This window comes from Colossoma macropomum, unplaced genomic scaffold (assembly GCF_904425465.1).
Source record: "Colossoma macropomum unplaced genomic scaffold, Colossoma_macropomum, whole genome shotgun sequence".
NCBI classification, from domain to species: domain Eukaryota; kingdom Metazoa; phylum Chordata; class Actinopteri; order Characiformes; family Serrasalmidae; genus Colossoma; species Colossoma macropomum.
In genome coordinates, this window is record NW_023494792.1 from 24,441,493 (window position 1) to 24,467,540 (window position 26,048).

Below are 26,048 nucleotides of genomic sequence, written 5' to 3' on the forward strand. Positions count from 1 at the left end.
CACGTGAGGCCACAGAGACCGTTAGTCCTCCAGCCGGCAGGGGGCGACAGTCAGAGAAGATGGCGGACAGGCTAACACAGCTTCAGGACGCAGTCAATTCCGTAAGATAAAATTAATGTTTTTAATATTTAATTCTCCAGAAGTATCACGCTCTGTGGTAAAATCAGTCGTTTTAGTCCTGATACTCTGCCCGGCCGCTGTATCAGCGCTGTGGAGTAACGTTTTCTGTCGATATGCAGCTTTAGGTTAGCAGACTAGCAGACTGTGGTGTTGCTCTTAGTTCATCTGTGGCTAACACGAAAACGGGAACGTTAATGTTAGACTGGACATAAGTTAACATTCATTATTATTATTTTTTAATTAACACTAATGTTAGACAAGACAACTAGGTTAGCTAACCTGTAGTAAATCAGAGTCGTTGGCGTAACTATCAACAGTAACAGTGTCAACATTTTAATGTGAGGATCGATTCTCAAAAAAAGGACGTGGTCGGATTGATGCTGCGCTATCAATACGCATATTAACATTACACATTAAACGCTAAGATTACTTTCATATCACAGAAGTAGCCTGCGTGATCCTCTGATCAATACATGACCAACTTAGTTTGTGTAATTATTGAATTCTGCAATATGATTGAAAATGTGGACATGACCGCTTTGGCTTGTAAGTTACGTATGTTTTGGTTTATGCACATATGCGCAGTAGGTCTTTATCTTCAGTTCTGTGTTGTGTCTTTTGTGTAATGTAGTTGGCTGATCAGTTCTGTAATGCCATTGGAGTACTGCAGCAGTACGCGCCGCCTGCTTCCTTCAGCAACATCCAGACGGCCATCAACAAGGACCAGCCATCAAACCCCACAGAAGGTGCGCAGATCCTCAGATCACAGCTGTGTATTAGTTAAAGCATAGCATGTCATGGGTCATATCAGATTAATGTGATGAGGAACAGATATTATCATGTAGAACAGTGTTTCACTGTCCCATAATCCACCTGCACCTGAGTGACATCATTAGCTAATAAAGTCCTTTTGACACTATGTCAGGGGTGTTAATGCAGGAAAACATGAAACAGTGCAGTGTAGGTGCACTGCAGGACTGGAGCTGAGACATGCTGCTTTAGTCTAATCAGTTCATCTTTTTTTCCCACAGAGTATGCACAGCTTTTTGCAGCCCTGATCGCAAGGACAGCTAAAGATATCGATGTGTTGATTGACTCTCTGCCTAGTGAAGAATCAACAGCTGCTTTACAGGTATGTCTGCTGCCAAACTCATAGTCTCAGGTTACAATTAAGTGGTAGATATTTAGCATTAATGCCTATAAAGAGCTAAAACTTGCTACAATTTCTTAAAGGAGAAGTGTGTAAGATTTAGTGGCATCTAGCGGTTAGGTTGCAGATTGCAACCGACTGTGTACCCCTCACTCACCCTTCCCTTTCCAAGCATGTAGTTGAACCTTCAGCGGCTGTCAGGTTTTCTGCCGTTGCCTGTTTATTTTACTTCTGACAATGAGAATTCACCCTCCCCTCTTTTTCTTGTGCTAAATAATAAGTTTGATCCTCCAGCCAAAACACAAAATGGTGAACCAGCACAGACAGCAACCACTAATTGTTCATCTTTCTGCGTCTTCCAACTGATGATATAGCGCCACCAGATGCAAGCTTCCGCTTCAATGTAAAAATGCAAAAAGCACTCTCTAGAGCCAGTGTTTGGTTCTCATCCCGCTCCCTATGTAGATATGAAGGGTTCTTTCTGAGCTAACGAAAACACAACGCTGCATAGTTATAGATGATTATACACTAATGAGAACATGGTTTTGTATGCTGTATTCCATTTCTGCTAATAGATCCCCCGAATCTTTCACACTGCACCTTTAATAGTTCATTAAAAATTATGTGTGTAATGATACACTCAGCCCACGATTAGATTTGATTGGCTGCATGATTCAGTGTTCTCACGATATTTTGAACAAACTTTGAATTAAGGTAAATGATGACTATAATCATGTTGTTGCACAACTTACTAACAACGCTAGACCTGGGAGGCAGGAGAAGTGCTGGAGTAGGTTGTTGATTGGTGTTGATTGTTTGCAAACATTGTTCAAGCAACGCAAATGCATTAGATGATATAAAATAAGAAAAGTTGCTTTCCTCAGTATGCATTATGACAGTTTTGCATCTGCGATATGTCATGATGCATTGTTACAAGCCATGAAAATATTTGTCTGTACTTTAAGTATGGAAACACTATCTAATCTAAATATTTCATTAAGAGACTTTCTAGTTATATTAATTCTGTAGCTGCTTCCTTGAGCAAACTTGGCCAACCAGTGCCACTCAGTTGAAATTCAGGGAGCAATCTTTTTAAACGGATGCTAGAAAACACCCTGATATCTGCACTCCCCCATTTCTTGTGTGCAGTGCTGTAAATAGAACAGGCCTGCATTGACGAACACACTGTAATTCCTGCTCTTGCCTGTTATTTATTGTTTCCTCCTGCATCTTTTGATCAGGCTGCTAGTCTAAGGCAGTTGGAAGAGGAGAACCATGAGGCAGCAGCACGACTGGAAGAAGTGGTGTACAGAGGAGATCTACTACTGGAGAAGATCCAAAGTGCTCTGGCTGATATTGCCCAATCACAGCTACGCACACGAAGTGGTACATCCAGCCAGTCCGCGAGCCCTGAATCATGACTCGTACTGTTTCAGGTCAAACATGGACTGACATGCACTGCAGGGACTTTTATACTCCACATTCACCTGTTGTAGGGAAGTATTCATTGACATTTCAGCTGAGAGGAGAACAACTGACTATAGTGGGAAGACAGATGTTCTGATGCTGCCTGTGTTCCAGTCTCTAATAATGCTTACTAATAAGACAACACCTTTAACAGTGAAGTGGATGTGTGCTAGTTAAAAGCCTGCCTCTTCATAATAATCACCACATGGATCTTTGTGAATGAGCCTATTCACACAGCAGAATAGATGGTACGGTCTGAAGTGTTGATGTTCACTCACTTACAATAGCCTGAATATGCATCCTTTGGTGATGAGGAAAGAGATGTTTATTTTTTCAAAGCTGTAAGCCTTTTTATTCATATACCATAGTGTGTCCGTTAATGTTGAATGTTTTTGTGTGGCTGTTTGTTTTTTTTTACCCCCCCATGCAGATTTACTTGTGTACAGTGTTCATCTTTTCATCCTGGGTTAAGAGAAGCAGTTTTTGTATTTTGCATAATGTAGAGCCGTGCTAGGATGAAAAGAAGTGTACACTTCAAAAGCGACAGTTGTGTGAGATTTAGTTTGCATCTCATTAATGGCAAATATCAAATATTAAACTTGGTTGCTAGTCAAACAGTTGAGAATTTGACTGCATTGTTTACAAGCAATTTTGTAACTCTTTGTCATTCACAGTTAGACCTTTGAACTGTGATTATGTGAAGGGCAAATCCTTATGGAATCAAGAAATTTCACATTGGAGCTTGAGTCGATGTTTCCTGACTTCCCAGACATGGATTAATCCTAGTCTTGGTCTAAATTGAATTGTGCCAATGGAGAATCACCACTGTTTTTTTTTTGTCTAGAAATAGCCTTGATCTGGGTCTGGGAAACTGGCCCTTATTGTTTTAGCTGACTCTGTCAGGAGACACTTTTTGTGCTGAAAGTCCATTTTCAGAATCAAAGATAAATTGATGTTTCAGTATTTCAATAAATTGATTTTAATAAAGTCAAGTGACAGAATGTGTTCCAGATTTCACATTAAGTGCGGCTTTCTGGTGGTATTGAAGGTAAAGATGTACAACCAGAAACAGCCAATTACATTAATACCATGAGGCAGGTAAGTGCACACTCGCTGTATTTGAATGCTGCTGTTGCTGCACTTGTACTAAAAAAGGTTTATAGTTACCTTTTTAGATGTAGAACTTCATCTGATTTATATCATATAAGCAGATAATTGATTATTGTTTCATTAAAATGCCAATTCGGCTCATTAAAAAAAGCAAATAATGCTCTTTATACAGTTATGTAGAGATGTATTGTTAACTTCGGCTAACAGTAGCAGAGAAATAGTGATGGTGTATTTCATGTGTTACTTTAGCCCATAACTAATAAAACCAGCTAGAAATGAGGCATGAGCGATTTGGCTATAAAAAATGTGTTTGGCACATTCCTTACAGAAACGCTTAAAAATCTACATCACCACTCACAAGTACACAGATGACCTGGGGATGGTGAAGTTACTGTCTGATCAAAGGAGTTTAGTCACTTTAAGCTCGTACTTGTGGTATGATTTCTATGTTGAAGTTTCTCTTTTATTTCTCTTTCTTTTATGAATGTATTCTTTTTTTAATCTGTGCAATTATAACAATTACAACACATCACTACTACACTAAATGTGTAAATTAGCAGCAAAATAATCTAAAATAACACAAAAAAAATACATTTTAAAAACAAGAAAATCCAATCTTGTTTTCAAAAAAGTTGGGATGCTGTGCAAAATGTAAATAAAAATGAAGTGCAAATAATTAAAACACTATAATTAATAAAAATATTACACCGATAACATATCGAATGTTGCAACAGAGAACTTTTATTGTTTTTGAAAAATATATGCCCATTTTGAATTTAATGCCAACAACACATTTGAAAAAAGTTGGGACGAGGGGCAACAAAGGCTGGTAAAATTGTATAATGCTAAAAAACACCTGGTGGTTAATTGGCAACAAGATAGTAACATGATTAGGTATAGAAAGAGCATCACAGAGAGGCTGAAAAAGATGATGAGGGGTGAAAAGACTGTGAAAGACTGTACAGGCAAATAGTGCAATAATTTTATGTTTTTTCAAAATAAAATAGCAAAGAACTTGAGGATTTCATTGTCTAGAGTACAGTCTGTCTGAAAACAGTTCATCGCTGCATCCACACATGCAAGTTAAAACTCTACCATGCAAGAAACAAACAATATACAAAAAGGTGGGACCATCCAACTTGTCATCAGCATACAATTCAAAAGTCAGAACCTGTGATGGTATAGGGGCGCATTAGTGAACATGGCATGGGTGACTTGCACATCTGTGAAGGCACCATTAATGCTGAATGATATATACATGTTTTAGCAACATATACAACATATACCACCGTCTGTCTTTGTTAGGGAAGGCCTTGTTTATTTCACCAAGACAGTGTCAAACCACATCCCTGAATAAAGTCTGTCCTCGTGGTTACATCACACTGGAGCTCACTCGGCCTGCGGACGCGCAGCTGCGCTCCTGACGCCTTTTCCACTCATCCAATCAGAATCGACGGTGCTAGTGACGTACAAACATCTGTAAACAGCATGGCGGCGTGTATACACCGAGTGGGAGCAGCCGGAGGGCACTTTGTAAGGAGATTTCTGAAAACAGGCGCTGCCACAAAGGTAAACAGCACTAAAACTGATACAGAGAGGAGCTGTGTAAACGCACCGTTACCATACTGCGCTCAGGACAGCCGCCTACTGTGGCCGTCTCCTTTAGCACCAGAGTGGCTAACTCATTAGCCCACCAGCCTAAGACATGTAGTTAGGTTACCTAACTAACCTAACTTTCTTTGCGGGACTCCTCTTCCCGCAGTTTGTTCGCCACAGAGCCGCTTTAGCGGCGAGTGAAGTGGCCTTGAACGTCCCAGAGACGAAGGTGACCACACTAGCTAACGGGCTTCGAGTGGCTTCTGAAGACTCCGGACTGACCACCTGCACGGTAACGTTAACGGGCTCCTGCTGCTGGTTATTTGCTTTGTCGTCTCCAAACAGAAGTCAGTTTGTACGCGGCTGAAATTGGAATTCCTATTCCAGCTTCTTGTTCTAATGTTCCAGTTCCACCTTAAATGGTGCAGCAGTTACAACGGTAGCATGAGGCGCCTGCTGCACTGTTTAAGGTGGAATGGGAAAATTTGAACAATAAGCTGGCGGATAGGAAGCAAACTTCAGCCTCGTTCAGTTTGTGAAGCCTGTGCTGTCTGTCTGCAGGTCGGTCTGTGGATCGATGCTGGGAGCCGGTATGAGAAATGAAAGGAACAACGGAACAGCCCACTTCCTGGAGCACATGGCTTTTAAGGTAACAGAACCAGAGGTCATCCATGAAACACAGTGGCTATAGTGCGAACGGTAGCTACCAAAACCTAACCTAAGTGGGACAACTCCAGTTAACTGTTCACAAACTAAATTCCCTTCAGAACTGCAGTGGGACTTCTCTGTCCGTCAGCAAAGGAACCTAAGTTTGTTAGGGGATTTTTATTGATTAATATTAATAGATCATTTTGTTGTCAACAAAAGCACAGAAGTCCAGATGCTGCCAGCAACAGAGCAGCATAAAATTAAATGAAGGCATTTTGGTGGGAGTGAGAACATGGGAGCTGAATTATATTATTGTTATTATTAATAATAAGAATATTAATTATTTTTATGGCCTAGATCTTGGTGATAAATTTTAGTTATGATAATCTTTTTTATTTGTGAAAATGATTAAAGAATATTGTTGGCAGATGGAGCGATTGTGGCCCCCAGCAGAAAGTGAACAGCTGTCAAGAATGGCTAGAGTGAGGGTCATCAGTAGCTTCTATACAGAAACACCCCTGCAAGTTATACAAGGTGGCCAACATTTGTTAAATAAAGCTCACGAACATACATAGAGCTTGAGGTGTCTGGTGGTCTGGTGGTCTTCACTGGTGTGTGATGTGTGACAGAAGAATTAATGTGTTGCACTATATTTAATGTCTTCATACTATTGAGCACATGAATGTACTCATCTTTTAGCAACAAGAAATTAGTCTGTGAATGTTTGACTTTGTACATTAATCACTCAAACATCATGCTAGCATTTGCCATGTCTACTAGTTTCCTATGTTTAGAACACCACTTTGATGAGAAGCTTAGTGTACAGGCTCTCAATCTTCACACCTCTGAAGTGTGACTGATATATTTATCTGATAAAAAACACAAATAGAACAACCAGCTACAAAAAGAGCTGCACAAACTAAAGAGATCACAAAGTGTTACACAGGCACAAAACTATATAACAAGCTATATCATTAAGACATCAGGGGTCAAACGTCTTTATGAGTACACAAAAAATAATTTTTGATAAGTAAAATTGGATGAAAAATGCATGTCTATCTATAGACATGTGCAAACATTATGTAAACATGGTAAAAAATGTAATTACAAATGCCTGGGGTCTCTTTTGTCAGTTGTGATAAATAGAGCAGACAGTTTCATGCATAAATTTCTCATACACATGCTTTTACGTGTATGTCATTATTTTTTTTAGGCTTGAGAATGTTAGCAGAGTTAGAACTACTCTTGACTGCACATATGCAGAAACCCCTAGTGGTGGAGAAGTAATATTGTGGTTAAACCCATTATAAGACAAACAAACTCCCATATAATCAGTCATTTCAGCATAACTGACTGCTTGTTACTATTTTGTGAACAAGCAGTCAGATAAATATGTTGATTGAAAGCAAACAAATTAATACTTCATGTTAACAGAAGCAGTATTTCTCATCAGTCTAAATCTCAAAAACACTTTTGTTTGACAGGGTAGAGTTGCAGACAGATGACAGCTAATTTGGGTTTATAGTGAAGGTGAAGTAGAGTTATATAAAAGGATCAATACATATTGATTGTAATGTGGACAGTGCTTGACTAATACCACTAATGTTCTTAGAAATAAATTTGAAATAAAAAAAAATGAATTGTAACCTTCAAAATTCAATTTTACTTGTAGGAATGATGTTCATGTTCAAAATCATCAGCTCTAATTGAATTGTCAAAAGTAAAAATATAGGAATTGAAATGATGAAATGAATTATTTGTAAATCATTTTTGCATGTTTGAGTGAAAATGTAATTATTACATTTTCATATTTAATGTTTTACTGTTTAATAGTTTAAAGTTAAATGTAAAGGTGCAAACTTTTACATGCAACACTTCAATTTAGCATTTCATATGTTTCATAGGCTACTGGTTTTTTTTAAAGGGACGTTCTTTACCAAATACGTGTATTTAGGAGCTTTTCTTAATGTAAATGAGACTGGCTGTGCACATGCAGAGCGATGTAGGATTTATTATCATTCATTGTGTACAGCTCTGCGTACGGACATTTTTATAAATGCCAATTTTATAGTGTGCCCTAGCAGTTATTCTGCACACATATAGAACATGTTACGCACAGGCTTTGATAAATGGAACTCCAGGCCACTGGAGTTCCACACCAAAGTTGTCAGACCATGTCTTTATGGACGTCGCTTTGTGCACAGTACAGTCATGAGTACAGTCATGTTTTAACAGGAAAGGGCCTTCCTCAAACTGCTGCCACAAAGTTGGAAAAATATATAATTAATATAAAGTTATAACTGTTGTTGCTCCAAGAAGCTTCCATTTCACAATAGTAGCACTTACAGTTGACTGGGGCAGATCGAGCAGGGCGGAAATTTCACAGATTTGTGGCAAAGGTGGCATCCTAAGACCATGTTGAGTCACTGAGCTCTTCAGTACGACCCATTCTACTGCCAGTGTTTGTCTATGGAGATTGCAGGGCTATGTGCCTGATTTTATGCACCTGTTAGCAATGGATGTGACTGAAACATCTAAACTCAATTAAGAGTGCCCACATACTTTTGGCCATCCAGTGCGTTTGCCTTTGAATCTTAATTGGAACCAATTAACCAAATCAAGTGATTGAGATCTGTGTGAAAGTGAGTGGTCTGGAGAAGTGGAACTTCACCTATTGAAGCATATGGCGCCTGCCTGCTCCTGTGTGTGTTTTACAGGGTACAAGGAAGCGTTCTCAGCTAGACCTGGAGCTTGAGATCGAGAACATGGGTGCCCACTTGAATGCCTACACTTCTAGAGAGCAGACAGTATATTATGCCAAAGCCTTTTCTAAAGACCTCCCCAGAGGTATGGGAACTCCACAGATAAATTTTGTTTTTAACTCTGTAGCACAGGTATGATTTGTGCAATAACCCTCTCATCATCTACCGCTATTGTCAGCTGTGGAGATTCTTGCTGACATAATCCAGAACAGCACGCTGGGGGAGGCCGAGATTGAACGTGAGCGTGGAGTCATCCTGCGAGAGATGCAGGAAGTGGAGACTAATCTACAGGAAGTTGTTTTTGACTACCTGCATGCTACAGCGTACCAGGACACTGCTCTAGGAAGAACCATCCTCGGACCTGCAGAGAACATCAAGTACGTACACTCATCAGGCATAACATTAAAACCACCTCCTTGTTTCTACCCTTATTGTCCATTTTATCAACTCCACTTACCACATCGGTGCACTTTGTAGTTTTACAATTACAGACTGTAGTCCATCTGTTTCTCTGCATACTTTGTTAGCCCCCTTTTACCCTGTTCTTCAGTGTCCACTCTGTTAGACACTCCTACCTTGTCGGTCCACCTTGTAGATGTAAAGTCAGAGATAGTAGCTCATCTGTAGCTGCACGGTTTGTGTTGGTCATCCTCTAGTCCTTCATCAGGACGCTGTTGGCTGGATATTTTTGGTTGATGGACTATTCTCAGTCCAGCAGTGACACTGAGGTGTTTAAAAACCCATGTCTGATCCACTCGTACCGTCACAACACACACTAACACACCACCACCATGACGTCAGTGTCACTGCAGTGCTGAGAATGATCCACATAGTTATCCCAAATAATACCTGCTCTGTGGTGGTCCTGTGGGGGTCCTGACCACTGAAGAACAGGGTGAAAGGGGGCTAACAGAGTATGCAGAGAAACAGATGGACAACGGTCTGTAACTGTAGAACTACAAAATGCACCAGTATGGTAAGTGGAGCTGATAAAATGGACAATGGGCCTCATTCACCAGCAGTTCTTACAATAAGGACTTTGGGCTCATGTTGATGTTGCCTGGCTGTGTAACTAATTTTCAGTGACATTCATGTTCATGTTGATATTCATATGTGTGTATTAAACTCATGTTTGTTTACAGAACTATAAACAGAGCAGACCTTGTGGAATACATTACAACTCACTACAAGGGGCCAAGGATTGTGCTTGCTGCAGCTGGAGGTAAACTTACATCCACTTCCCTCAATAACACAGCTGTGTGCAGTATTTCCTTTACAGTACTATGCAAAAGTCAGAGATCACCCTTCATTTATTTTAGTTTCATTCAAAACTGCCATTAAGTACAAAGTATTCATTGTTCAGCACTGAGGGGGAAAAAAGCAGAAAACATGGAAGCCTCAACAACTAAATATAATTATCATATAACGTGTTAATGTTTTGACTTCATTATAGCCTGCGTTCTTTTGGGGTGATTTGCTTTCAATGTTTTAAAGAAATCTGCAGAGATGTTTTTCCACACCTCCAAAGTTTAGTCTAAGAAGTTGGTTGCATTTTCTGCTTCTCATGAACCAAGTAATCCCAAACACGCTGGATTTGGAGGTTGTCAGTCCTGTTATCCTGAGAACACCAGCAGCTTCTTTGTTTGATTTGCAGATTTTCTTCTTTTTTCTCTATTATCTTCTCTCAGCAACGGCTTCTTGACAGCTACACATCCTTTCAGGCTCATAGTGCTGAGATGTCTTCTCACAGCAGAAGGATGGACAGATACATCTGTGGATTTTTTCAGATTTTTTGAAACTAAATGCTGATTTTTGTTTCAGGAGTGTCCCACAATGAATTAATTGATTTGGCTAAGTACCACTTTGGAAAGCTGCCAGCAAGATACAAGGGTGAAGCACCTGCATTACCTGCCTGCAAATTCACTGGAAGTGAGGTAAACAAAATGCTTCTGTGGAACAATAAACATAACATCAGTGTAGTTGTTTAGTCATTAGTCATGTGATGAACCTTGTACATCGATTCACAAAAACAACAACAAAAAAACCCTCACCCCATTTGTCACTTGGGTTGATGTTTAACAGATCAGAGTGAGGGATGACAAAATGCCTCTGGCTCACATAGCGATTGCCGTGCAGGCAGTAGGCTGGTCTCACCCTGACACCATCCCACTCATGGTGGCCAACACGCTGATTGGAAACTGGGATCGCTCCTTTGGCGGCGGTGTGGTAGGTCGCTCTTACATGTTTTGTTCTGATTTTAGAATGCTGATGGTCATGATGTTGTGTCAACATGGTCTTGTGCTGTTTGTGGCCCTCAGAATCTGTCCAGTAAGCTGGCCCAGATGGCATGCCAGGGTAACCTGTGCCACAGCTTCCAGTCCTTTAACACCTGCTACACTGACACAGGGCTTTGGGGCCTCTATACCGTCTGTGAGCCAAACACTGTCAACGAGATGATGCATTACACACAGCTTGAATGGTGAGTGAGGCACACTGTAGCGCTCCAAATTAAAGCTGAATTATTAGAGCTACAAGGGATCTTGGATGTCATTCCTCTGTGTGTGTGCATACATACATATACATATGTATGTTGCAAACGAGCAGCTGGGCTTGACACACTCCAGAGACAGGGTCAATAGAGCTTAGAAACGTTTATTACAAACGCAAAATAGATAGTTTAGCAAAAACAGGCTGAAACCTGCAAAACAGAACTACACCTCTTTTGAAGCGGTTCTGAGTTCAGGCTTTTTGGTGCGTAGACGGACATATGGGGAAGAGCTCAGCATGCACAGGGTGAGAACTGGCTGGGATCTACTTTTGGGTCTGAGTCTGTCGTGGACCCCGATTTAAGAGAGAGAAAAGGAGCGGTTAGGAGGTGTCTTTTCTTTGGGAGAGCTTCTCCACAACTGCTGCCCAGTTGGCCCTTTTTGTCTCTCTCCCTTGGCGTTGCAGCTGCTCTCAACATTGGCCGCCAGCTGTGTATGATCAGTCAGCCCCCGCCCTTCCTCTGCACGTGCCGTGGTCCACAACAAAGGTGCTGATGTTTGTTTTGGCCCAGCTTTTCAGCACCTTGGTGAGCGCTTTGTAGCACTGCCATAGCTCAGCTGTCAATTTCTGCTGGTGGACCTTGAGTGAGTGTATGTGTGTGTGTGTGTGTGTGTGTGTGTACTTCAAGTGTATAATATAATATAATACATATATATGTATATATCTCATATATATATATATGAGTTATATATACAGTTGAAGTCATAAGTTTACATACAGCCACATTCCCTCTCTTAGGTCAGTTAGGATCACTACTATATTTTAAGAATGTGAGATGTCAGAATAATACTAGATACAATGATTTATTTCAGCTTATATTTCTTTCAACACATTCCAGTGGCTTGGAAGTTTACATACCTGTTTTGTATTGATAATTGTTTAACCTTTTCATTTTTGTAGGTCTCCTTGCTCACTTTTTCAGTTCTGGCCATAAATTGTCTATGGGATTGAGATCAGGGCATGGCCATTCCATTACCTTCACTTTGTTGTCCTTAAGCCATTTTGCCACAAATTTGAAAGTATGCTTGGGGTTATTGTCCATTTAGAAGACCCATTTGTGCCATAATATGGAGTTGGTCCCGCCTTTGGAGCTATAACAGCTTCCACTTTCCTGGGAAGCTTTCTACAAGATTTTGGAGTGTGTCTGTGGGAATTTTTGCCTGTTCATCCAGAGGAGTATTTGTGAGGTCAGACACTGATGTTGGATGAGAGGGCCAGTCAAGTTCTTACACTCCAAGCTCACCCAGCCATGCCTTTATGGACCTTGCTTTGTGCACTGGGGCTCAGTCATGCTGGAGGAGATTTGGAACTCTGCAGTTAAGTCAGCAGAGCATTGGTGACTTCATGCACTATGGGCCTCAGCACTCGTCAACCTGAGTTGCTGTGGTTCCTAAATACTTCCACCTTTCAATAATACCACTCACAGTTGATTGTGGAATATCTAGGAGAGAAGAAATTTTGCAAACTAACTTCTTGCAACGGTGGAATCCTATTATAGTGCCACACTCAAATTCAGTGAGCTCTTTACAACAACCCATTATTTCACAAATGTTTGTAAAGGCAGTAAATGGCTAGGTGCTTGATTTTATACACCTGTGCCAGTGGTCCTGAATGAAACACTTGACTTCAGTGATTAAGAGGTGTGTCCCAATACGTTTGTCTATATAGTGTATGTTCATCTCTAGAAAACAGAAAGCATCTCCTTCCTGAACGGTATGATTGCTGCATGGTTCCATGGTGTTTAAACTTGCAAATCATCGTTTGAACAGATGATTGTGATACTTTCAGGTGTTCAGAAATTGCTCCCAAGGATGTACCAGACTTGTGAAGGTCCACAATTCTTTTTCTGATGTCTTGGTTGATTTCTTTGATTTTCATTTTCCCATGATGTGAAGCAAAGAGGCAAGTAGGTCTTGAATGTAGGCCTTAAAATATTGCCACAGGTAGCCTCCAGTTAACCCAAACAATTGTCATTTGTCAAATGTCAAGCTTCTAACGACATTCTATTGTTTTCTTGGTGTATGTATACGTCTGACCCACTGGAATTTTGATAGTGCATTATAAGTGAAATACTGTGTTTGTAGACATTTCTTGGAAAAATTGCTTGTGTTACATACAAAGTAGATATCCTGAACAACTTGCTAAACTAATTTGTTTACATGGAATCTATAAAGGGAATAAATGAATCTGAATTCATCCTCACTTCAACCAAAGTGTATGTAAACTTATGACTTCAACTGTATTTATTAATTATTTATTTATTTAGTAAAACCTTTTAAAGAAAGCTCAGTTTTTTAATTAAAACATTTCTCAAGCGTTCTTGGACCATGTGTATGTGATTGGAAATCAAGTTGGTAATATGAGATTTGACTTGCTGGCTTTTTCATGAGAGTGAATTATGCCAAAATGTAGGCTGCAATTTGGTCCAGTACTTCACAATCTTAACCTAAAACCAAGGCTACAACTGCAAACACTGATTAATTTATTATTTGATTAATCAACTCAACGATTATCACAGTTTCTCGTACTGCACCAACCCCAACAATTCCTATAGTGTATTGCAATCTGGCAGAATGACAGCATGTTTTTAGGTAAACATGTCAGTAGCTCAACTTTTTTCCTTAATAGACTTTGTGGACTAATGATCACCTTAATGTCAAGGAAAGCATGTAAGCTTTCCAAAAAAAGCATAAAATATTGAAGAATGTTTTTCTTTGAGATTATATAAGCTTTTGCTTTGTGTTGTGGTGGTAGGATGTCTCTGTGCACCAGCGTAACAGAGAGTGAAGTAGCAAGAGCAAAGAATCTCCTCAAGACCAACATGCTGCTTCACCTGGATGGTAAGTAAATGAGCTACAAAAACAACCTGGTGTGTAGATTAGAAGGTTTCCAATACCTCATATCTGTTTCAGTAAAATGGAGCAACACAAACACCATTAAAGCACTTGGGACTCCACAAGTCTAGGAATGTATAATGTCTCGTTCATTATACTCATTAGGTTCCACACCCATCTGTGAGGACATTGGGAGGCAGATGCTCTGCTACAGTCGCAGAATTCCACTGCATGAGCTGGAGGCCAGGATAGATGTGAGTGACACCGCTCCCTTTCCAGATCATCTTTCACTTCATCAAATCTTTTGCAAAGTTGTTTCAAAAACAGGAAATTTGATTGCCTTAACTCTGCCCTACCTTTTTTGTCGACACCTAGGCCATAGATGCAAATACCATTAAGGAAGTGTGTACAAAGTACATCTACAACAAAGCCCCAGCAATAGCAGCTGTTGGTATGTACTGCCTACATCGTTCTTTACAGCACCTTAAAAAAAAGTTGTAATTCACTAGTCAAGTCTATATCTATTAAACATGCCCAATCATAAAACAATCTTTTCCATATTGTGCAATGGGATACTCAATCAATAAATGAATAAATACATATTTAACTTAAGCCATACAAACCTGAAACCCTAGTTGAGCTGGATGCTTTTAACTAGGTTTTTATTTTTTTAAATGCAAATTAAACAGCAGGTGTCTGAACTGTATTACAAAGAATATATTTCTATGGTCTTATTGTTGCAACAGCTGAATGTCTAGCCCAGTTTTATATTGTGAGTGTTCTACTGTAATCCGTCACACTGAATGTGTTGCAGGACCTGTTGAGCAGCTCCCAGACTACAACCAGATCAAAAGTGGGATGTACTGGTTAAGAACCTGAGAAAACAGAGGAACTTCAACGCCGTCTGTACATTCACAACCAAGTATCTGTGTAGTCTGTGCATTTTCCTTTAATTTTATTATAAAATAAAGAACAACACAATAACGTTAAAAGAACATGGAGCTGTGTGTGCATGTGGTTCATTTCTTGTGGTTAATTTGTCATTTTTTACTCTTAGCAGCAACTTGTTCCTGGGCAGCTTTCTTTGCTTTAATCATCTCCACAAGTTCCTGTCGGGCAGAGACAAAGACATGAGCATTTAGAATGTGCCTCAGTTAATAATGATTCAGCAGTCAGTTCGGGGTGCTATTAAATGATCTCAGTACCCAAATGATGTATAACAAACTAATTATACAAGTGGAATAGTGTACTTACTTTGTATCTTTTCATACAATCTTTCTTGGTGCGTCCAGGCACAGTGGCTGCAATCTTGTCCCATCTCTCGGGAGTGCTGACAGGGTAGGTCTTAAGAGCCTGTTCGAGGAGCTTTTGCTCCTCTGTTGTCCAGGGAGCAGAGTCACCGGTTGAGCCTAAAGAGAGGGAACAAAAAAATGGCAGAAAAAATTAATTGTATGAAAAGTTACTCTGCCTGTCAATAGCATATAAACACCTTGTCTTATAGGGCCAAATATGATCTCGTAATAAGAATGTCTGAGGCCATGAGAAATTTTGGGCTTAATGTGGGGGGAGGGGGGGCAATTTCATCAGGTAAGCATAACAATTTGCTTTCTAGCTTGTTTGTCTTATTGTTAATAGAGCTAGGACGAGGATTTTGGGATGAGTTGTAGCGGGGGCATACTCTTGTCAATGGAAGATTCTACTGCAATCCAGCTTAACAGGTTGCCCCCACGAATATTCTTGTTACAAGATCAGGTCTTGCCCCACAAAACGAGAAGACACCTGGCCATCTTCTGAAATTTGAGTAAAGTTATTTAGTAATACTTAGTTTTCATCAAAGTCCGTTTCTTGGTATGATGAGTAGATTTTACCTGAAACAATTCTTTATTTTCAACTGTTGTTAAATGTAACATGATTAAAATGTATGGGGGGTCTGTCATAATTATCAAGGCAGTACTTTTCTCAATTGCTCCTTCATTTTTGCAATGTTCTCAAAAAAACTGTATGAATGCTTTCTGTTTAAAGTCACATTATTGCAAACCAACAGGGAAAACACTCATTTGTATTAGCTAGGTGTCCCCCGAATCAGACAGACAGTGTAAATATGGACCACTGCCAAGTTGATGACATCTTGTCATAAAAGGCTTTCTGTTAGCGTTGTGCTAAAGGCACTTAAAGGTTTGCACTGATCACATGTAATAGGAATGTAAACAAAACTCACCATCGAACCGTTCTGAAGGCACAACATTGTCTACAGATGAGGGAACAGCTGCATGCTCTTTCTTAAACTTCTCAAAGGCCTTTTTGTTAACTTCATCCTTTTGGTGAGGGTCTAGAAACAGGAGTCAGATGAGGTTTTTCTGTTCTTGATACAAGCAAAGCATCAAACTGAAATGTAACAAGAACTCACCTAGTTTCTGTAGAGTCTTAGCTTTATTAATAACATCTTTGGCGGTTCTTTTAATGCCACTACTTGAATGCAAGTTCATGTAGTTGGCAATTACTTCCCATCTGCAAGACAGAAAGCACAGCCCATAGTAAGAGGCCACAGCCATGTGACTGCAGGATTATGCGGGTGTTTCTGAGTAAGTGGCTCACCTGGCATTGGTTCCAGCAGGAAACAGGTTGACCGCTTTGATAAGCAGCTGCACGTCCTCCTCGTTCCAGCCTTTGCTACCTCCGGTGCCGATACTGGACTGGTCTAAGCTGCGCGCCGCCTGCTGGGCCTTCACCTCAGCCTCTCGCTCACGCTGCAGCTGCGCATTCACTTCCTGCACCTGTGCATATAGACAGACAAAGCACATGCATTCAAAACACTTGGCCACCAGGAGCTCGGGGTATTTCACACAGCAATCTGAAACATTCATTTCCATTAAATTCATAGCCAAAGAATCAAAACTGAATAAATCATTGTGATATCAAAAGTGATGGTGCTTTAGCATCACACTGAGTGTAGCGGCAGGGCAAATTATTTCCTTTCATTCATTTACACAGCCGTACTAGGCTGAAACTGGGGTTATTAAAAGGTTCAGAGCAAACCAGGCGGTTATGTCCTCCTAAAATGACTACACTGCATTTTGGGATGCAGTAGATCATGAAGATAGCTCTGGGTGTGCTCTGGAATATTTTGCCGCAGTTGTGTCTCACATGGGTATCGCTGGTGTACTGGAGAAATTTGTGTTTTTCTCATACTTCACTCTCATACATATTCCTTAGTGCTTTTGGTAACAATCAGTATGACTCAGCGCAGACATCAGTAATTTAAAATTATGATTTTTTTATTTTTCAATTATAGACAACTTTCATTCTTTTTTCTGCTGTATGTTTTGCACAATGCTTATACGAAGGGTGCATCCTGCATATATTTAGGTGCATTTAGATGTAAAGAAATGAGCACTGACTTTCTGTACATTTGTATCCATTCAACATTAGAATACATTTTGTATACTAAACAGGGTTGCTGCACAAGTTTAAAATCAATTATTAATACCTTTTTAGGACCTCAGCAGACAAAAAGAATTCAATTTCCACTGCACATCAGCACACACTCAAATACAGCATGTATTGGTATCTATTTTATTTGATTCAAACCAGCTGATGGAAAAAACATGTATATATGCTTTGACATGGCACAATCCTTACACTGTCTTTCAGTGTGTTTCAGTGAACAGTTCTGCTGTTCTCTATGTTTTAACATAGATTAGATGTCCTGATTTGTGTTTTTGCTCTTGACCTGATCAGAGTTCTTTAATATTCTTTAATATGAAGTATTAGCCCATGCTCATCTTTGTGTTTTTACAGATGTACAGCTACACAGTTTAAGTAGGATTATGCTACTCTGATCAATACTACAGTGAAATTACTATATTTTTATTACATTTGTATTGTGACATTCTGGACATGCATTTTTTAAGCTTACTTTTTACCATTTTATACTGCGTTGAAAATTGATTATGATCAATGATCTGACCTCCCTGATGATTTGGCAACCATTTGCTTTAATATTCAGCATTACATGTGCATAGTGGTATACACTCTGAACTGACATTTTGGGTTGTTTTGGATTACTTGTGCAAAATAACCTTTTTCAGGATGGTGAATATGCTTCAAATTCATATTGCTCTAATGTGCACACAGTAGCTGCTCCTTTCTCACTCTGAACGCGTTAATGTCAGTTTCAAACCAGAAATGGCAGACGCAGCCAGTAAAGAACAACATTATGATACTTTTGTTTCCAACCTTTCATGACTCGAGAGAGAATATTTACTACAGGATTTTGGTGGCCTGTGGCAGAAAACAGCCTCTAGCCACGCACTCACATTTTACATTCCAATGTTTAGACAAAAGGTGGCTAGTTTAAACAGTGGAAACGTCAGAGCTGCAGATATTACGTTTTAATTTTCCACTTTAAAACAGTAAAAATGCATAATATAATGATTAAATGATGTTTAAAACAGTGAAATTAAATTTTACTACCTGAAATTTTCATACTCTTGTTTCAAGACCTTATAAGTAAATGTTTTAAGAGTTTATGACTTTAAGGATCCACAGGAACCCTACTTCAAATTTTAAGCACAACCCATCTGCTTCCTACAGCTGAGAACAAATCCTCTGCTTAAATTAGTTTATATTTCAAAATGGTGTTTTAGTTTTGTTGCTTCATTCAAAACAGAATATCAGCATGACTGACTGCATGCGCAATACTTGCTACCATTCCGACATTGAGAAAATGTTCAAATTCAACACTAAAATGTTGTTTGAAAACAATTAAGTTTTGAGCTCAAAACAATCCGCCCAGAATGCTTGTTTCGCTTGCTTTGTGCTTACCTGTTTTTCTACGGCAGCTCTACTCTGCTCCTTATTGCCTGATGCTAAAACCTCATTCAAGTTCTGTAAACTAGAAAGAAAAAAAAAACAAAAAACAATTTAAACATTCATTTAAAGCACAAATAATCTGCTTCTTCTCGGCTCATTGCACACACTGTAATGTAGAATGAGAAGAAAAAGAAAAAACCTAAAAAATCAATACCTGATAAGTTCTAATCGATCACACAACTTCTCAACGTCCTCCATCATCTTCACACTCTCCGCCTCCGTATCCACAAAGTAATTATAGTTCTGACCAAGAGAAACACAAACCAAGAAAAAAGGTAATGTAGAATCGAGAGAAACCATATATTATCAGACTTCAGCAGCTGATAGGAAGTCTCTCTTACCTTGCATGTTGTCCTGAGTTTCTGTCTCTCTTTCTTGATGGCTTTCTTCTGGGCCTCCTTCTCTTTCTTGGCCAGCTGGGCTGCCTGTTTGGCCTCTTCTTCCTCCTTCTCTCTAGCCAAACGAGCTGCTTCCAACTCTGCCTGTCGAGCCTGCAGGACAGCAAAACACAATGTACCAACCATCTTACAACAGACGTTCAGATTTCAGAAAACGGCTTACTTTACAAGGTGACTAAATGGGTCAAAACTACTTGATCGTTTGCATTATTACAATAAAAACAACAAAAATAATAAACAACAATCTATAAGACTACAGAGTACTGTACGTTTTGTTTCTTTCCTCGGAAATACTCAAAAGGACAGTATAATATTCCTGGTGCAAAGTTTCTGATAATAGCTTGTTAACCAAAATACCCGGCCGAATCACCACCTAAATCTAAACCTAATTAACACTCATAAGATAAATGTGAACACCAAGATTCTATAAGCAAAAACATAGGTCTACTGTACGTTCCTCTAATCCGCAACTGACATTGTGAATATGCTTAAATTTGCAAATATCTGGAGAAATTTTCCACCCATACAGAACCTTGATACTTAAAAAGAGCCCATGAGGAACTCTTTTTACACTCTTAAAGCCCTCCGTCACCACAGCTCATCTATCTGAGTAACTGACCCGCTCCTTTTCCTCTTGCTCTTTCTTCTTGGCCTCAGCTTTGGCCTTCTTCTCCAATTCCTTCCTGGCTTTCTCCTCCTCCTTGAATTTCTTTATTCTTGGGTCGCAGCTGTATGCGGTATCTGCAACACATCAGTACAGAATTGGTCTGCGGTAATAAAATTCCCTAAACAGCATTCAGCACTAAGCACTTTAAGGAGAGACAGCTGAAATGGTCGTACCCACAAGTGTTCGTATCCTATTCATTTCTTCCTTCTTCCTCTGGGCTCGAGATGCCCGGTTCTGCTTCTCAATCCATCTTCTTTCATCTCGACTGGTTTAAAAAAAAAAGAAAAATGTTAACCAAATAAAATAGTGGTGGTGAGAGAAGTTTTAGAGATGTAATAGATTTTAACTTTTTTTACCATTCTGCCTTTTCTTTTTCCTCTTCATCCAAGTATGAAAATTCTCTCCATGAGTCAAAGTTGTACCTTGTGAACAAATGAATTCAAGAATAAACGAATGAATACGAAATTGATGTGCATTTGTGTTGAAATAAATTGATTAATATGGAAGAAAACACTGCAAACACGGTGAGACTAACTGCTTATATGACTTTATAAGACAAATCTGTGAACGCCCTCTCTGTTCATCTGATCATGCACCAATTTAGAATTTACATACTTAAAGGAGAATTCCAGTGATTTATTTTTAACCATCCAATACGACAAGTGCACCTGCACTGTGATTTTAATATGTAATGCTGATGATGGTAAAATTGGGGTAGTGTCTTGTGAAGTTAGTACACCCCATGAAATGTTTCCTTATCAGCTAAAATGTATGTATAGATAAATGTTACTTAAATTAATAAAAAACAAAGCAAAAATGTGACTTTGCCATAATTTATTTAAAAACAAATTAACTGATGTCTTTTTTTTTCCTGTTGAAAAAGTAAGCACGCCTCTGGCACACAGCCCTTTCTTCAGTAAATGGTATTAACCCTTTTGACAGACGTAGCCCACTCCCTCATGCAGAATTATTTCCACTGTGCAATATTTGAGTGGTTTCTTGCATGTATGGCCCGTTCCAAATCCCCCCACAGCATTTGAATGGAATTTAGATCTGAGCTTTGACTATGGCATTTCACAACCCACTATTTCTTCCATTTAAGCCTTTCCTTAGTGGATTTACTTATATGTCTGGGATCTTTGTCCTGTTGAAGAGTCCACATCTTCAGCTTTAACTTGTTGGCAGATGGCCTCACATTCTCCTCAAGCACTCTCTGGTACGAAAGAATTCATAAGCAGCCCCAAACCATAGCATTTCCACCACCATCCTTTACAGTTGGTATGATGTTCTTCTGATGAAATGCTGTCTTTAGTCTTTGCTTCTGGTACAACTCTATCTTTGACTTGCCTGTCCATAGGACATTGTTCCAGAAGTTCTGGTCCTTGCCTAGATATCGAATAGCAAACTTCAGACTTGTCCTGATGTTCTTCTGCTCTCAGGTTAAATTTGCTGGGAAAGCCTGCCGTGTGGTTTTAAATCTTCTCTACCTGTAGATGATATTCCAGCCAGTGGAAAGATTGACTTCTAATATTATAGAAAGACTCAGACTCTTAGGCATCTACAACCTTCTTTCAGAAGGCCTCAGAGAACTCTTGATCTAGGCATGATGATGCACCAATCTCCAAAAACAAAACAAAAAAAATAACAGAATAGATATCAGATATTAAATAAGAAAGTGATATATATGTAGGGGTGTGCTTACTTTTTCCACATAAGGAAACTGTCACTTTTAAATGTGTCACCTTTATATATGAAATGCCTTAGATGTCTGGTTCCAATCACCATCACTGTTAGCAATTCTATAAGTCTCTTGACAATGGAGCATTTCAAATCAAACCACTCTGAATGACTTTGCTTACATCTTAACAATTTAATTAGGCAAAAATATTGAAAGACTGGTGGGAACTCCCCTTTAACATTGCAGCTTCTTTTGCCAACTCAACTACTTTGACAACCTCCTCCTCCACACTATCCTTAGGGTTAAAAATGTCTAAATTATGTAGACTGCTCCTCTAAGAGTCAGGCACTAAGCTAGTAAATAACTGTAGAGAACCATAATCAGTCGTAGTTCAGAACTCACCAAAAAGAATAGAAATTATCCACTTCCTCAAACGATGACTCCATGGATCCAAGGTTGGGGATTTGTTTTTTAGTGGACCACCTGTTAAGAGACACAGCACACTTAGCACAACTGCTGTTCGCCTGCACTCTTTCTGTGCACAGTAACAAGAGCAACCCGTACCTCGCATTCCTCTCAAAAACAGGAGCAAACACTTCAAAGAAGTTTTCTTTGCCTTCTGCCTTGGACGGCACTGCGTTATCAAAGGTGGGGTCCACACTGTCAAACGCTCGTCGCTTCACAAGGTCTGACAGAATCTCTATTGCTGGAATATGCAACAAAAGACACACTCAGAAACCAATATTGGGACTGTAGAGTATTTGATGTAAATATGTGACGTCATACAGCGCTGTCACACTTGGATGAGCAGGTGTGCTCCTTACCTTTAGTTATGCAGGTGAAATAATCATTGTCTCCTTTCACTATCTGCTCGCCTGCTGCTTTTCTTTTGTCCGGATGATGTTTCAGCACCATTGCTTTATCTGCAGAGAAGCAATGCATATTAGAGACTGACAGAATGAGAAATCAATTTCTCTGCTAAAATATGAACAAGCTGGCATTGACCTTATTTGAACCACAAAGAAAAACATAAAATTTACACAAATAATTTAAGCATTTTTATTGTTAACAGTAGAAAGACACTTACGAGCAGCTTTGATCTGTTTCTGGGTTGCCTTGTACCTCAAATGAGCCAAACCCAGTACAGCATAGTGATCTTGATTCTGCAGGGGAGAGGAATATATTATATCATACAGTATATCATAATGACAACTTAGTGTCTCATAATAATGAGAAAATGTTATCATAATTATGAGTCAGTAAGTCATGATTATGAGATGCTAAGTTCATTAATATGAAATACTACATCATAATTATGACAGTATCTCATAATTGTGACTACGTCATGAGAAAGCATGTAATAATTCTGATAAAGTAAGTCACAATTATGGGAAACTCTCTCATTATTATGCTTTACAAAGAGAGAAACACGCTACTGGACTATACAGGGGTCTTCTGATTTCCATAACTATCTGTATGTAAGTTCTTAAACAGGGCCTGTTTTCACAAAGCACCTCAAAAGACACTGGCCCTTATTAATCAAAGTAGCCCAGAAAACAGATTTGACCTCTATTAATGACATATGAACTACTCTGCATTTGATTTATGAAACTTTCACACGACTTGGAAACAAGTGGAAATTTGGGCACTAATGATGAATCGGCTTCAGTGCCAACCTACCTGTATCTCATTAACATGAAGCAACTCCTAATTCATGCAGATGTGAAGGGAGCCAATAAAACAACTTTCAGTGGCTCATGAGCCAGCGGCTGTGCTGGTAAGCAAAGTTTAAGGTTGAGCAGCGAGTGCACGGCTCCCACTACTGAGCAAACTTTATATTGTTAAAATTACAATAACTGCAAAGAATAAAATGTGAAATAAATAAGATGCCTTTTTTAGAACAGTAGAATGATGTGATTGTGTAGTGTGATTATTTTCCTAAAATAACATATTTAAACGTTGTATCACTGCAGCGTTTGAGATACTTCTGCAGTAGCTATTTTGTAGGTTTTATTTTTGGGTGGTGTCAGTAGTGTAAAACAAAAACACAGTGTAATATGTCTTTAAATGGAACACAGAATAGTTGCAGTATTTGTTTATACCAATATGCATGTAAAACTACTACATCTACTTTTGTGCTTGATTGCCATGCAAACAAATTATTAGTGTTACTGCCACTTTCTATTTTTTATTATTACTTTCTATTTTATATTCTCATGATTTGTATTGTAGATGATAACAGTTTTGGTTAGCTAACCTCAAATCAAGTACACAACTACACAAACCTACCAGACGTGTTTGTGCAGGTATGCAACTTTGCAAAATAAGGGCCACTGTGATTGTTTACAAGGCTTATTTACACACTGCAACCTTCTTTTTTGCAAGTTTTGCAAAGCCTGATATCATGATAACCTGCTGTTAACCCACTGCCTTTCCATTTGGTCCCAATTACGACACTGAATCTCCAAAACATGAACGTTCACTAAATGATGTTGAGACGTTTGTTGTTTAACATGTTATCTGACAGGCACTCCGGACAGCACCTTCCAGTCTTTGGGGTCCAGTGTCTTCAGCATGGGATATTCCTCCAGCTGCAGCTCCTCATCTTCCTCCTCCTCTGATAATTCCTCTTCCTCCTCCAGCTCTTGGAATGAGGCGGATACATTTCGAATCCTTCGTTTCAGAAACGCCTCAAACCAGCGGCCCACCGGTTCTACCTGCACTTGTACCGATCCTGATTGAGAGAAGAGACAAAACCGAAGTGAGAGTGAATAAGGATCCTATCAAAACAGTGTGGCTTATAAGACAATATAAAGTTTTACTCATTCAGCAGTTTTAATCCTCCTGTATTATTAACTTGGTCATCAACACACTTCCATAAACTAGACATCAGAACGCTACAGAATACGCAAGCAGTCAATAACTGTAACGTGATAAAGTGTCATTAAAATCAGAAGATCTAAGAAGAACCAGGCTAAAGAAAGAAACCAGCTTATTCACAAAGCGGAATTTCATAGACTTTTTCAAAATTCCAGCATAACTGAATTGCTGAGGTGTAAACAAAGCTATTTCAAGCAGTGTGAAGTGAAATGGTTCATAATAGAGAAATGCACCAACCTGAATTTCTTCACAGTGGTGGTGATGAGAACCAGAGGTTGCCATGTTTAAATATTCCCATTTTATTTAACATCTACAACAACCAGTTAACATACACATCTTCTAAGTTTTCCTATGTAAAGTTGGTAACAGAAAAGAAAAAAAAAAAAAGTTTTGTTTGGGGACTATTTTGCCTCACAGCCCTCTGCATGTAGCTCTCCACCATGAATGGATTTCAAAAAAACAAGCACTAGGCCAATATTTGTGACCATTTATGTAATAGGTTTCTGTGAGAGAGCCTTTAAAAGCACTGAACCACTCAGACGACCACCACTGTGAACAAGTCTGACTCAGTTTCTCTAGAACAAAGCATTTCACATCACACCACTCTTAATGACTTACATCTGAACTATTCAATGGTGCAGACCTCTTCTAAATCTAAGTGGACTTCCCCTTTAGCTAACAGGCTGTGTCCTCCAGGCCAGTCACTCCTGCTCAGCTTTATTTATACGTACACATTACATCTTGGCAGCTGATATTCAGAGAGGTTTATTTTGATGTGACCTTAATATCACTGGCCTCTCTGGAATCACGGACACTAATTTAGGCAGCCACGAGAGGAGGGAGCTCATTTTGGCCACAGCAGCTGCTTATAAACAGATTCGGTTCATGAGCTGAAGCACGTCTGAGAGGACAGAGCGCGTTAGTAGGCTGAAGGAAGTGAGAAGGCGGTTTAGCTCTCTGTGCTAACGCCGCTCACTCACTAGCTCACCGGCTAACGCGCTAATGTGAGTATGAGAGAGAGGGGCAGGTTAAAGTGTGTGAGAGCGGTTAGGGTCTCTGCTGCTTTCTCTCACCGGCGAGGGCGGTGAAGACCGCCGTGCTCTGGCTCTCCACAGCCTCCTTCAGCATGCTGCTCACTGCTGTCCGCTCACTCTCCGCCGCATAAGAGCCGCCGCTGTGTCCCCGCAGGTCTGAGCCGAGCCGCTGTCTCTCCACATGGGCCTTTCTCACACACACACACACTGATATCACACACTCTCACACACACACACACACACACACAGCGCCGCGCTCTCTCAGTCCGGAGTGAAGCACAGCGC

The 26,048-nt window shown here is 39.6% G+C and overlaps 3 protein-coding genes across 3 annotated transcripts; 2 read left to right on the forward strand and 1 right to left on the reverse strand.

The window, feature by feature from the left end:
• Window positions 1-43: 43 nt before the first annotated feature.
• On the forward strand, window positions 44-3,724 carry med21 (mediator complex subunit 21). Its single transcript, XM_036576659.1, has 4 exons — window positions 44-101; window positions 752-866; window positions 1,152-1,252; window positions 2,512-3,724. Exons 1-4 carry the CDS (start codon window positions 60-62, stop codon window positions 2,689-2,691), a joined length of 438 nt encoding a protein of 145 aa, XP_036432552.1. The 5' UTR covers window positions 44-59; the 3' UTR covers window positions 2,692-3,724.
• A 1,560-nt stretch (window positions 3,725-5,284) lies between these two features.
• On the forward strand, window positions 5,285-15,233 carry pmpcb (peptidase, mitochondrial processing subunit beta). The gene is given in 14 exon segments (XM_036576661.1): window positions 5,285-5,416; window positions 5,610-5,735; window positions 6,005-6,040; window positions 6,042-6,092; window positions 8,809-8,938; window positions 9,032-9,230; window positions 9,996-10,075; window positions 10,675-10,787; window positions 10,936-11,079; window positions 11,172-11,332; window positions 14,155-14,240; window positions 14,400-14,488; window positions 14,610-14,685; window positions 15,049-15,233. Coding segments are annotated over 14 exon segments (1,437 nt in total). The 5' UTR covers window positions 5,285-5,335; the 3' UTR covers window positions 15,114-15,233.
• On the reverse strand, window positions 15,166-26,008 carry dnajc2 (DnaJ (Hsp40) homolog, subfamily C, member 2). Its single transcript, XM_036576660.1, has 17 exons — window positions 25,803-26,008; window positions 24,393-24,583; window positions 22,937-23,012; window positions 22,674-22,772; window positions 22,414-22,555; window positions 22,252-22,332; window positions 20,528-20,593; window positions 20,345-20,436; window positions 20,124-20,245; window positions 19,448-19,597; window positions 19,261-19,349; window positions 19,059-19,128; window positions 16,830-17,008; window positions 16,642-16,742; window positions 16,453-16,563; window positions 15,489-15,643; window positions 15,166-15,343 (listed from the first exon to the last, which is right to left on the reverse strand). The coding sequence occupies exons 1-17, from the start codon at window positions 25,855-25,857 to the stop codon at window positions 15,275-15,277; spliced, it is 1,848 nt and encodes a 615-aa protein (XP_036432553.1). The 5' UTR covers window positions 25,858-26,008; the 3' UTR covers window positions 15,166-15,274.
• Window positions 26,009-26,048: the final 40 nt, after the last annotated feature.